This window comes from Taeniopygia guttata, chromosome Z (assembly GCF_048771995.1).
Source record: "Taeniopygia guttata chromosome Z, bTaeGut7.mat, whole genome shotgun sequence".
NCBI lineage: Eukaryota > Metazoa > Chordata > Aves > Passeriformes > Estrildidae > Taeniopygia > Taeniopygia guttata.
Genome location: NC_133063.1, coordinates 61,270,977 through 61,283,383, shown reverse-complemented (window position 1 = coordinate 61,283,383; position 12,407 = coordinate 61,270,977). Strand labels below are relative to the sequence as shown.

Here is a 12,407-nt window from a genome sequence, read left to right as displayed (position 1 = left end):
TTTTTTTTTTCATTAAAAGCAACATCATCCTCACCTGGAAGATACTGGCCCCATAAGGAGTTCTCCATGCATTAAGAAGGTTATCTTTCCCAGTACTCACAAACCATTTACCTAGAATATAAACCAGAAAGATTACAGAAATATAAAAGAGACATCTGACAAATTTTGGGTTTTCAATTCACATCAATGAAATTTTTACCTAATTATCCTTATAAAAGCTCTTACTACAAATCAACACAGTACTTTTGCTTACAATCAGTGTGGATGCTCAGCACATTTGCAGGGTGTTACATACTATGAAATCCCTAAACTTCAAACAGAAATAGCTTTTTACACATGAATCAATACTCACAGCAGCCTCTAGACAAACAGACGGCTGTTTGTAGATAAGTGCATTTGAATTCGTAAAGCAGAGATATTTATGCATTACTTAAGAAACTGAGATGTAATAACTAATGACTATGAAATAACTAATGAGTAAAACATGAATTAAGAGCCCTGACCTCCAGTTCTATGTTCAGGGCAACTTACCACAGTAAGCAAACTTGAGTGACAGTACACAGCTCTCATGAAGGTGCAGTTGATACTTGTCTGGCTTATTTACATGTAGCACTTCGACATTGCTGCTCTCCATTCCCACAGCTAGCCATTCACCAGTAGGACAATAACCAAGGGAAAATATCTGCAAATTATACCATATTTATACCTTTTAATTTTTTTCCTATATATATTTTTCTGCAGTTAAAATTGTTTGGGAAATGGGGAGAGAGCAAGAGAGATAAGGGCAAATTCACATAGTTCAATAGCAAAACTGCAGATCAAAATCTGAGTAACTAAATAACCCCTGTTTTTGCATATTAAATTAGAAAAATAGGAAAGTGGTGTCAGGCTATAATTTTCTTCTGTAATCTAAGCACATCAAAGAGCTTCAAAATATTGTGTTGGGAGCAGCCAAAAAGAAAGAGAGGGAATAATCTGCCAGTTCTACTGGGCTCAGTCTTACCTTTGATCCTAAGGGTTTCCTTCCCACCCCACATATTGCCACAAGCTGTAGGAAAATCCAGTTACCTGCGATGTGAAATCATGCTGTTGTAGCTGTCTCCCTTCCCTCAAGTCCCAGGATCTGACAGTGTTATCCAAACCTCCTGTCCAGAGCTTGGTACCATCATTAGAAATGTCAATACAGCTGGCTCCATCTGTGTGGCCCTGGAATTGCCTGATAAAACAAACCAGATTGAATAATGATTTCCTGCCAGAGCTCAAGGTAAACACTGTTGTGGTGTTAGTTTTGGACTCTGTACATGTGTCATCTGTTCTGTGTCTGATGATGAGCAAGCATCAGCCCCTCCCTCTCACTGAGCATTAAATACCAGTATTAAAAAAACATTTTCCAGGTGCTGGAGAAATGACCTACACCATGGCTAGCTGAATAAAGTCAAATATTTCCTATCAGGTTTTGAAGAAAGAAAACAAAACAACAAAACCCCCAAAAACTCAAACCCGCTTGTGATAATATTAAAGCACAGTAACTACAGTTAAAACCACTAAGGATAACTCAGATAAAATTGAAGCGGTCAGAGAATAAAACCTCCAATTTCAGAAAACAGCTTCTGTATTTTTCTTTGGCTGCAAGTCAAGAAGATAAATAACAAGGAGATATACTAATAGAAAGGGATCCAGATAGAGATCCACATAATTGAACACAAGCATTGCTGAGTCACAAAGTTGCATTCTCTGTGGCAGGAGATTAGAAAAATCTAAATGGAGCAGTTCGTTTTATAACCTTCTCATTAGCAACTCTCAGCTTTCAGCAAGCAGAAGGTCATCTCAAGTTTTTTGCAATCCTTTGGCAAAAGCATTCTGAAGCTCCTGCATTTTTCATCAGCAATTAGCTTTAGCAAAGTCCTATGCCTCCGCGTAAAAGGTGGAGGGTGGGTGGGGAAAAGACAACTAGCTTGGGAAGGAAGGGTATGAATCACCAAGAGCTGCCACAGAAAGGTCACACAGCATGTTTTGTTTAGTAACTCTGGTCGCAAAATTCCATGTGCTATCAACAAGCAAGATCAGCGCACAAGTGGTGGGAACACATACCACAAACATTTAAAAAGCAGGACATTCACAGATGTGTATAGATGTTGCAGAGTGTGCCTTTAAAGGGACTAAGCATGCACATGACAAAGTGAAAACTAACTAAACTATCTAACTAAAATTGTATTTACTGACCTAAAGTTCAACAGAAAGTAAAATTTGCATGCACATTAACATGACTCTCTCCATGTAATTTTCAGCTAATTACGTATATACAGGAAGTTTAACTGAAACACAGCAGACTACGCATATTCTTCAGTTTTTGTGCTCAGAACTATCAAGGTATTATGGCCTTTCCAAAATCACTCTTCTCAAAATATTGTAAGCCATCACTGCATTGGTAAGCCTAAACTAAATTTATCTTATAGTTAGCACGTCTGCTTTCCTAAAGAACTGACGGGATCCACCCTTTCAACAACTTTTGTAAGATTAATTTTACAACTTCCCATCTCTAAATAAGAATTGCAAATACTTTTTTACTTAACAAGACTTAAGACAAAGGAAAAGAACAAACCTCAAAGCATTCCCTAAAAGGCATGTTTAGTCCATACCAGTAACAAACCAGACCAGCAAGAACATCACTTGTAGAAAGCTGCAGACCAATTCCCAATAATAGAGACCTGCAGGAGCTTTTACATTGATTACAGAAGGTTATGGACAAACCCTGAAAGTGTATCTTCCAAGACTAGGCTGAAGCTACTAAAACTAGTTTCTGCCTGACTTGGGTGTAAACCTCTCCTCTGAATAAGAGACACTATTTACTTTGCTGTTATAAACCCTCTTCAGGGAGAGAAATATTACTGTAGCTGTCCAAAGAGTAACTTCTATTAAAATTTTTTGTAAACAACGACTTACCTGACCAGTGTCTGATTGTGCAGATCCCACACGGCAATGTTCCCATCACTGCAGCAGGAAAAGCACACCTTGGAGTCAGGGCTGATAGCCAGAGCATAGCAGGCAGGTGCTGAGGATGTCAGCTCTGCTTTTATACGAGGAGTTGGAGCTGCCAGGTCCCATATGGATAATGTGCTGGCTTCCCCACCAACTATGAGGGTGCATCCATCAGGCAGCAATTTACAGGACCGGATGTAGTTATCTCTGTTCTGTACAACACAAACCACCTCAGTTATATGCCTGCCAGTAATGACCACTAATGTAATTCTGACTGCATCAAAGTTTCAAGCAGTTTGGTACTTTTTCCATTACCAAAGTACTGAAGAGGAGTCAGCAGATCCTAAAAGGTTGGAAACACCTACTTCTCATCACTAATTACAAACTGCAGCTGCAGAAATTAAAACTGCAGACTCCTGTTGCCACAGTCTACTCTGTTTCAAACGTGACAAATGGCAAGTTTTCTATCTCATTACACAAAAAACAGAGCCAAAGTAAGCTTGCTTTTCTGCAAATGCACTCCATCAGTGAAGGTCACCAACAATAGAAATATTAAAGCAAATGACCTTTCATGTGGCATTTAACAGCCCTATATGAAAATGTCGTTCTAGTTTCATGTACTTCAGATTTTTGAATTTTTCTTTCAAATACTATTTTGCATTCACAGTATTAAAGTGGAAAGTTTAAGGATTCCTGTATTGGTCCTGTATTTATGTTGGTTCTTTGTTGTTCAGCATGATTATTTTTGTACCTATTGATCTCTCATTTGTGGTATTATTGTTGATTTGGAGGTACTGTGGGGGAGTTAGTGACAGAAGACATTTCCACCTTTCCTTATTACAGCCTTGCTTGACTGGCAACAGTGTTTTTACAAAATTGATTATTAAGATCTGTAACTCAAGACAGAAAACAACACTGAAAGAATTAGTTAACAGCATTTCTATATGGTATATGGGTATATATTTTTTTAATTTGCAGGAAAGAAGCAGTAAGTAGGGCAGTGAAAATGCTTACTTAATCAGTCATTACTGCTCCCTAACTAACATGAAGGCTGTGCATCCAGACAGATACACCTGCCACAGAACAGAATACCTATTCAACTTCAGTATTACTACTCATCTATTACAAAATGGTAGCAGTAAAGAAAGGATAAAGGGTAAAAACCACATTTAATTGGATCTACACTGAAGCTAGAATTTTCATTTACAATACCTATTGCTGTACTTGACAACATTAAGTCTTCTCAGTTAACACTGCACAATGCTGCTTCTAGTGAGAAGCATCTCTTACTGAGCCATTATGTTTTTGAAGTTAACTTTTCAGCTACCTATACTATTGCACCCAGTCCCTTCTGTACCCTGCACATGTGAAAATAACTGGGCTATATGTATAACTAGCAGATCATGAACAAAATTCATAGTGAAACTTTAAGTGACCTTTGGTGATGTGTCACATGGCTGCTATCATCTTACAGAAATGAGGTTTTTGCTCCTCATGTGAGTGAAAGACCTAGAAAGGTTCTCTGCAGTCCTGCATACGACAAGCTACATTCCTTTTAAATTAATGCATAAAAATCATCAGTATAACTAGAAAGGGAAAAATATTACATTTTATTCAAAATATAACATACAAGTTCTATTCAGAAATCTGATCAAATCTGTTATTTGACCTTTAGTGATAATTATCACTAAACAAGCCAGGACTATTCTCTGTAACACAGTTATGTATTGAAAAAAAAAAAAAACCCCAACATCTGGAAACGGATCTGCCTGCTATTTCCTTCTAATATGAACAAAATCCAAACAAGGATTTTTTTTTGAGTCTCTACACACTCAAAAAAATTCTAAGGAGAAGCTACCCTTGTGCATAAATTCCTGTTCACCTACCAGGCAGTCCAGCTGAGAGACAGGGCTCTTGTTACCGGGCTGACTGATGTCCCAAACCTTGACACAGCCCTTCCCACCCGTGTACACGTGTCTCGTGGGGTTGCTGATGGTAACTGCACACACAACTTCCCCGTGGTTCAGGGTGTTGATCTGACGGGCATGGCGAGGGATTCCTGGACCGATGAGGGCATCAGGAGGGAAAGGAACTGGCTGCATCTGACCATCTGCAGTAACATGAAAGGAGTAGGCTCTTTTGGGGAAGGGAAAGAAAGAAGACAAAACAATTTAAAAAATCATCCATTACAGAACTACAATGCAAGAAAAACACAGTATTTTTAATTTTAGTGCTTTGCCAATCATCACGCAAAAATCAGAGCTACAGTGCCAAGTAATACAGGCAGATGAAACCTCAGATGGAGACAAAGATTCACAATAGAAATTTTCAGCTTGACTCAGCCAAAGTATTTGTGTAATGGGGAAGCAGGTTAAATGCCACCCTTAACTCTACCGACCAAGGTCATGGCTGCTATCCCTTAGCCACTTAGATAATCAGAAGACCTTTCAGCCCCTGGTTTCTAGCTAGCAGTTGAAAGTGTCATCACCACAAGTCTCACAGCAGCAGTCCCCCACCAGGCACTATTCTCATCCTCCCATGAGGCTTACACCTGTTGCCTCGCAGTACCACAAGCCAAAGTTTTGGTTGATTCCTGCACCTCATCTGTAATATCACCACAGCTTGTGCTCATATACCCCTCTTTCCAGTGCATAAGTAGTGCTTTAAACAGAAAATAGAAACACAGAGTGATTGCACACAGATTTCATCAGAAAGCTGATATCAACTTCTCATAATTATGTTTTCTTGAATATGTACATTGAAAAACCAGAAAGGCTCAGTTTTTCAGGTACTTCTGGCACTTCAGAAATACCGTCTATTTGTATTCATTGCATGATTTCCAGTTTGTGGAAACTGAGGATTGAGGAAGTGACATTCTAGCACTGAATAAAAACACTACTCAGGGAAAGTACATGAAATTATTTTTTTTCATGGTCACTGAAAAGTCAGCTCTGCTCAAGGACAAGGGCACAAATACCAACTAATAAAGGTTTCAGGTGCAGAGGAGTTCTTTCTTTGCTTATTTTAACTACTAATGAAAATACTACCGTAAAAGGCTGGGTTTTGCTATACTAGTGAACTCCTTTTCTGTTACTTCTGTTTTAAGTGCATTACAGCTCATGCTTTTGATGCTGTTGTTACATCAACAGCATCTTTCAGGAGGCTAAAGTGGATAAAAAATGGTGAGAGATGAGTATTCTTTTTTTTTTTTTCTTTCACTAATAAGATGCCATCTCTCCCTACTGGAACATTTATTTTTCTAATATATTCTTTTGTTCAGAACTTCCCTTTCTTTTCCAAATCTACTTTCTTTCTCAGAACTCTTCAATCACTATAGTTCAACTATTAGTATCCCATCCATCTTCCAAGAATCCAACAATAGGTATTTCTATTAAATCTTCTGTCCTGAATAATAAGCCAGCATTTTCAAGGTATTTTATTACATGTTCCTAAATATCACACAGTTTGAAATGAAGGAACAAGGAAGATGCCATGTTCTGGAACAGACATCACAAAGCAACTGAATCTGCTCTGCTCCTGGGCATAAGACATTCCTTTGAAAATCCATGAGGACAGATGAAAGAACTCCACAGCTCTTTCATACAGAAACTAAGACTGAAAACAGGCAATTCATGCAATATCATGTTTTTTTTCTTAAATGAAAGGTAAAAACTGGTTAACCATAACTGCTCTTAAACAGAGGAGAAATAGTGCATATGTATGTAATTCCTATACTCATTCATGTTTCATGATTGATTGTATAAGCAGAAAGCTTATTCAGACAGTACACAGAAATAGAGAAGGAGCAAGTACAAAAGATGACATCTTTTTCGGCACAGAAATATCAGGAATGGGAAATGTAAGGTAAGAACGGAAGTGCTATGTTCAGTCAAGTGTATTTTGTCCCATGTGACCCTTTCTGGCTTTCTGTATGAAGAATTACAGTAATGATAAAGGCTTAAGTAGAAACCCATTCCTTCCTGTGAAGAAAAGAGACAAGATCGTCCCAAAGTAGGTATTCACTAAACAGATCAGACACAGGACAGGAGAGGGAGCAGAACAGGAGTGGCAACAAGGTTGCTGGAGGCTGAACTGCTCAGGTTCACCGACAGAATTCAACAAAAGAGTTATAGCATTAAGACACTGAAAAGTTTTGCCCCATCCTGGGCTCCAGATCAAAGTCAGTTGCACAGCATTTGTTAGCAATAAGAGTACACAGAACTGTACAACTTTGAAGTTTCAGCCCACCCTTGCTTTTATCATGGACTGAAGCAAAACAATTAAGCATGTATTAGACCATTTTTTCCAGCATGTCCAAGATTAATAACCTACTTGTCCATCACTTTTTTTTAATTTGAAGGTTACAACTTAAATGTTCTGTTCGATTCAAAATGCCTAAATAATTAGTGTTTCAAAATGCTTAGGTGCATACACAGAGCTTCTCAGTTCTTGCTGAGATAAAAGTGTGAGGAAGATAACAGAAACATTTTTCAAGTACTTCCTATTTACTGTAGAACTGTAGTGATTCTTATGCTTTGAAACATCAGAAGCCTACCCAGTTTATTTTTTAATCATGTAGAATTTTACTACTATGTCTGTGTTTAAAATGGGGCTATTCTAATCATAGAAGCAGTACCTCTTTTTTAGCCTTTGCTTCTAAGACTGGTTGATCAGGATACAGGAAGACTGAGTGTGATGGGCTAACAAACAGACCAGCAATAGTTTCTTACAAGCCAAGACAGCTTTTTCTACAGTGCAATCCACTGTAGAAAGAAATGGCTACACTTTGCCAAATCCCTCTGCCAAGACAAGCACACAAAACAGTAAATGTTCCTGTTTGCTTGAAGATATGTCGCAAGTAATGCTAACATCACCACTGCCAGCATACTTACACTATGGTAGTCTAGTGATTCGTCTCTGCTAGAGACGAGTTTTTTGTTACACAGTACCTTTTAACCTTGAAAAGGCTTGCATGGTTTGCCAGACTGACACTCCAGACACTCCCTGGACAAGGAGAAGTGTCTGTCTCCAGAAGAATGCAGGAGACAGCAGCAGTGCACATGACTATTTGCAGCTCAAACACTGCATCCCTTGGCTTCCTCTTCATCATGAGAGAGATCCTGCTGCTCCTGGGAACGACTGTACTTACAGTTCACACCTACAGAAGATTTAATTTTTATTGCACTAGACATATTTACAGGCCTCAATTCTCAAAAATTACAAGAATTTTCATTATTTAACCTCAAAGGAGTCAACAACTAGCAAAATCTGGCAAATTCTTGAGCTTCCTAAAGCTCAGAACTCCTTCACAGGTATCACTTGATCACCGATTTTTCTTTTAGAACTGACTATGTATGCCAGTAACTGCTGTTTAGTCTCATGACTAGCACAGTTTTCTGTCTCACTCAGAGCATTCTATTTGTGTGAAAGATGGCTATCCTATAATGGATTCCATGATTAGCCCTCTTTGGTCAAAGGAGAGTCCTTTCTTGTGTTGGGCTAACAACAAACAAAGAAAATTATCTTATAAAAATGAAATTAAAATTTAATATAAAATACACTAAGTACATATCAAGAAATACATATTAACGGAATATTATGACAAGAACAATTACAAGACAAAATCCTGTGCTTTTTGCTTAGAAGAGTTCTGAGAAATAGTATACTTATATTATTTCTGAATAATGGAAATAGTCTTTTGAATTACTGCATCCAGAGACTTCTCTCACATGTGTCAAAGAAGCACTGAGAACCTGCAGAGTTCCTAAGCACAGCAACATAGTTAAGTGATACTAATACAAACCAATTTCTCAGCTTAACTCTCCAATTTCCAAATAAGTATACAGCAAGTAAGTATTATCTGATATGCTGAGGAGAGTTCAGGATAATTAATTCACTACCCAAGAATATATGAAATTAACTAAACTACCTACCAGCTACTCTTAAGTATTCAGATTGAGGTAAAAATGCACATAATTCCTGACTCCTAAATAACATCTTAAAAAATATCCCTCAAAAACTTCCACTTCATCTCTTCAATTCAAGCAGACTTCTTTTAACTAGCAGAACAATACCCCTGACAGTAAAACATGAAAACAAAAGTTCCTTCCATTCACAAGTTCATTTTGCTTTCAGCTTTTCTCAGCACTCTAGCTCATTCTTAGTTGTACTTATCACAAGAAACAATGCATATCTGAGTGTGTTGTTTCATCATATAGAATAAAATGCCAAGAAATAAGGATGGACATATTTGTACAGAAATGACTAAGTTTTCATCTTCGTACATGTCACCAAATGGTTCTATTTAGATATAAATGGCAGGGATGCACACAGCCCTTAATCTTTTATAATACAGTAAAATTAGCCTTCCTTTACAAAATTTCTCATTGTACATTCACTGTAAAAGTATGAAGACCTGTAGAACACAACAGTACTGAAATCAAGCAATTCCAAAAAATTGCTCCACAAACACAGTGAACAGTCAGCTTATAAGTAGAAGGAAGAAGATTTAACATTTACCTCATAAAGTTTCCCTTTCCTATTAATATAAGAAACATATATTTTCAGCTCTTTTTACTGTCCAGGAAAACATGCTGAGAAATATATTTGTCCTTAATACTACCATTAATTCAGAATTTTAGACACCAGGGAAGCAGTACTGTGGATATAAACCTTACCACTCATCTTGAAACTCTGTATTTAGTCCAAAATCCAGCTCTTAAAAGACATGGTTCACATAAACCAGAAATCCATAAGAATGTTATTTCAGCAGGTAGAATACTAAAAGCTAAGTACTTGTTAAAAAGACTATTCAAAGAAAAAAAAAAATATTAGAGGAACACACCAAAACTCACAGTCCAGGGCATATTAAAATGCATCAGAACAAAAGTGTTCACGACTCAGACACCACATGTTCATGTCCAAGTGGATTTTTAACAAGTTACACATTTTTCAAACAAGCAGGTCATTAAGAGATCTCAGAACATACTAGGCTTAAAAATCCTGAGTGCTATCAGAAGTGTCCATCCTTTAGAAAGAAGGGAATATAATTTTCTATTGGGTGAAAACACAGTATAACCATAACTGTAGATAAAAAATGTGCAGCATGAAGCATACACATATGAGTGGGGATTCAACAGTTCAATTCGAAAATTCTCTGTACCACTTGCAACTAAAACTTCACATCTAATGAAACAAATTCAATGTGTCACTGTATTAGCAATCAAGAAAAAGGCTGACTTTGAAATTAACAAGGCATACACCACCAGTTTGCACAACTATATCTGCTCCCTAGAGAAACTACAGGAGAAAAAAAACAGAAGTGAGATATTTGCAACCCCCACACAGTTCCCCCCACCAATAATTTAACTAAATTACCAGGATACAAAGTACAGCAGTACACATATGCTGTCCTTGAACAGTGTAATAACCAGAAGTCAGCCACAGAAAATTTCTGTGAACAAAATTTCTCAACAAAAATAGGTTTTGCTAGATTACAGTATACAATCTTGCAAAGCAACGAAATATGGTATTGAAAGCTTATGAATACACTTGTTTAGAAGTAAAAACTTAGAGCCATTCAATTATGCAATTTTCAAAAGTATACTTTTTATTTAAGTACGCCAAATTCCATGAAAGTCAGCAAGACTGTGTCTGAGTTTTAAGTACAAAGCCTGATCCTTACTGCACTAAATTTAAATACACCACATTTGATACACAACACCAACTCATTGAGCCTGCACTTCACTAATCTTGTCAACACACCACCAACTTTAAGTACAACCAAGATTTAACAGGTTTCTCACACTGCCAACAGATAGCTAAGCCTGTTCCCAGAAGCATGGTGGATAACCACAAAAACACATTTAGGATGGCTTTCCAAACTAAGTCTGCTGCTTTCCTATTGTTATAGGAAAAGATCAGAAGAAAATATACTTTTTTTTTGCCTGTAATCTGTCCTTTCAAGAATGTTTACAAGACATTACAAGGTATCACTAGTCCAAAGTCAAAGCAAACAGAAATGTGTGAGGATATAATTTTCACCACAGCATCCTAAAAGTAATAGTTTCTATAAATGTTTCCTCAAACTGTAAAAGGAAAATTAAATTTAGATTGGTAAATAGACATTGTGTAATATGAACATCCTGCACAGAAAGTCCAATGTGCTGAATAAATTTCAAAATTTTGTAAGTACCTAGGTAGAGAAAAACTACTCTAATTGCAAGTTCCTGTTAAAAGAGAAATCAGGACTGACTGCCAAGTGTGAACAAAGAACAAGTTCAAACAGTGTTGAAAAAACTGTTAGGAGTTCTCTCTACTTCATTCTCTCCAGAAAAACAGCTGAGTTAAATGTCTTCTGTTAGAACCCACATAGACTAGTTGTCCAGAAATAACTAAACATATTAATTGCACATTTTCAGAGGTCATACATGCTTATGAGTCTACTGCACTGGTTAAATTCAGAGTCAATGGTCTACCAAAGCCAAATTACTGAAACATTTCGTGTATGCTGCTGAACTTATTTAATTGAAATATCAATAAGTCACAGCATCACACAACCATTTTATTTAATAATTGCTTTACCAAAAATCAAAACTTTTAAATAAAAATAACTTACTGTGGAAACTCTTCTACATCTATGCACCACCTGCTCTACAACTCCTTCACCATCCTTTTGGTCTCCAGCTGCACTCACACAAAAGTTCTAAACAGCTTGCTCCATTATGCAAAGTGTGTGTAATCTATTGCTAAAGTAACTGCTCCAGATACCTACTGTCATCAGTTGCAGACAGTCATGCCTGATAAAACAAGTGCCAGACAAGGAGTCTGCAAGTTTGCAATACACATTGATCCTGGTGTAGTGCAAATTTTAGTTTCAACATATTTTTATCTGACACATTTTACCACTATTTACTGTTTAGTTTGTTGTCCCCTTAATCTCCCACCAGAAAGAATGAAATTAAAAAAACCTTAAAGTATACCTTCAACAACTTGGAAATAGGTATATATACACCTCTTTTGGGATATGACAACTACCATTTGAGAACTTTTATGCTGCAGGTTTTACCTAGAGAGGTCTGAAACACCCTCTTAAAAACAACCACACACTATCCCCTTCGAAATCCCTCTTCACTGACAAATATAACTTCATTCCCTTTAAATATTGCAGATGTTACCAAAATGTTAAAAGTTACTTACGGTTTTCCCCCAGGAATCCCTGCTAGATTTGGAGGAATTCCAGGTACTCTCATGTGAGGAGGAGGATCAAACCCAACCTGACAACAAAAAGTGAATGAATCTCACACTTGGAACTTCTCATCCATTTCTCAGCAAGTCTCTTTCCTCCACTCCCAAGATACTACGCATTTAATCAAAAGGTGGTTTTTACCCACAGTATCAGATAACTGCATGACCCTCCACTGCGGGGC

At 37.2% G+C, this 12,407-nt stretch overlaps 1 protein-coding gene across 6 annotated transcripts in view; it reads right to left on the bottom strand.

Moving 5' to 3' along the window:
• Positions 1–12,407, bottom strand: part of LOC100221996 (TLE family member 1, transcriptional corepressor) — a 164,362-nt gene that overhangs the window by 95,555 nt on the left and 56,400 nt on the right. For all 6 annotated transcript variants that reach the window (XR_012053039.1, XR_012053040.1, XR_012053041.1 and 3 more), the window contains exons 14-19: positions 12,178–12,254; positions 4,866–5,115; positions 2,944–3,191; positions 1,069–1,216; positions 532–682; positions 35–111 (exon numbers count right to left, since the gene is read on the bottom strand). Coding sequence is in view for 3 of the 6 variants with exons in the window: in XM_072922372.1 (XP_072778473.1) it covers positions 35–111; positions 532–682; positions 1,069–1,216; positions 2,944–3,191; positions 4,866–5,115; positions 12,178–12,254 (951 nt within the window). In the remaining 3 variants the exon portion in view is untranslated. The remainder of the gene's footprint in view (positions 1–34; positions 112–531; positions 683–1,068; positions 1,217–2,943; positions 3,192–4,865; positions 5,116–12,177; positions 12,255–12,407) is intronic.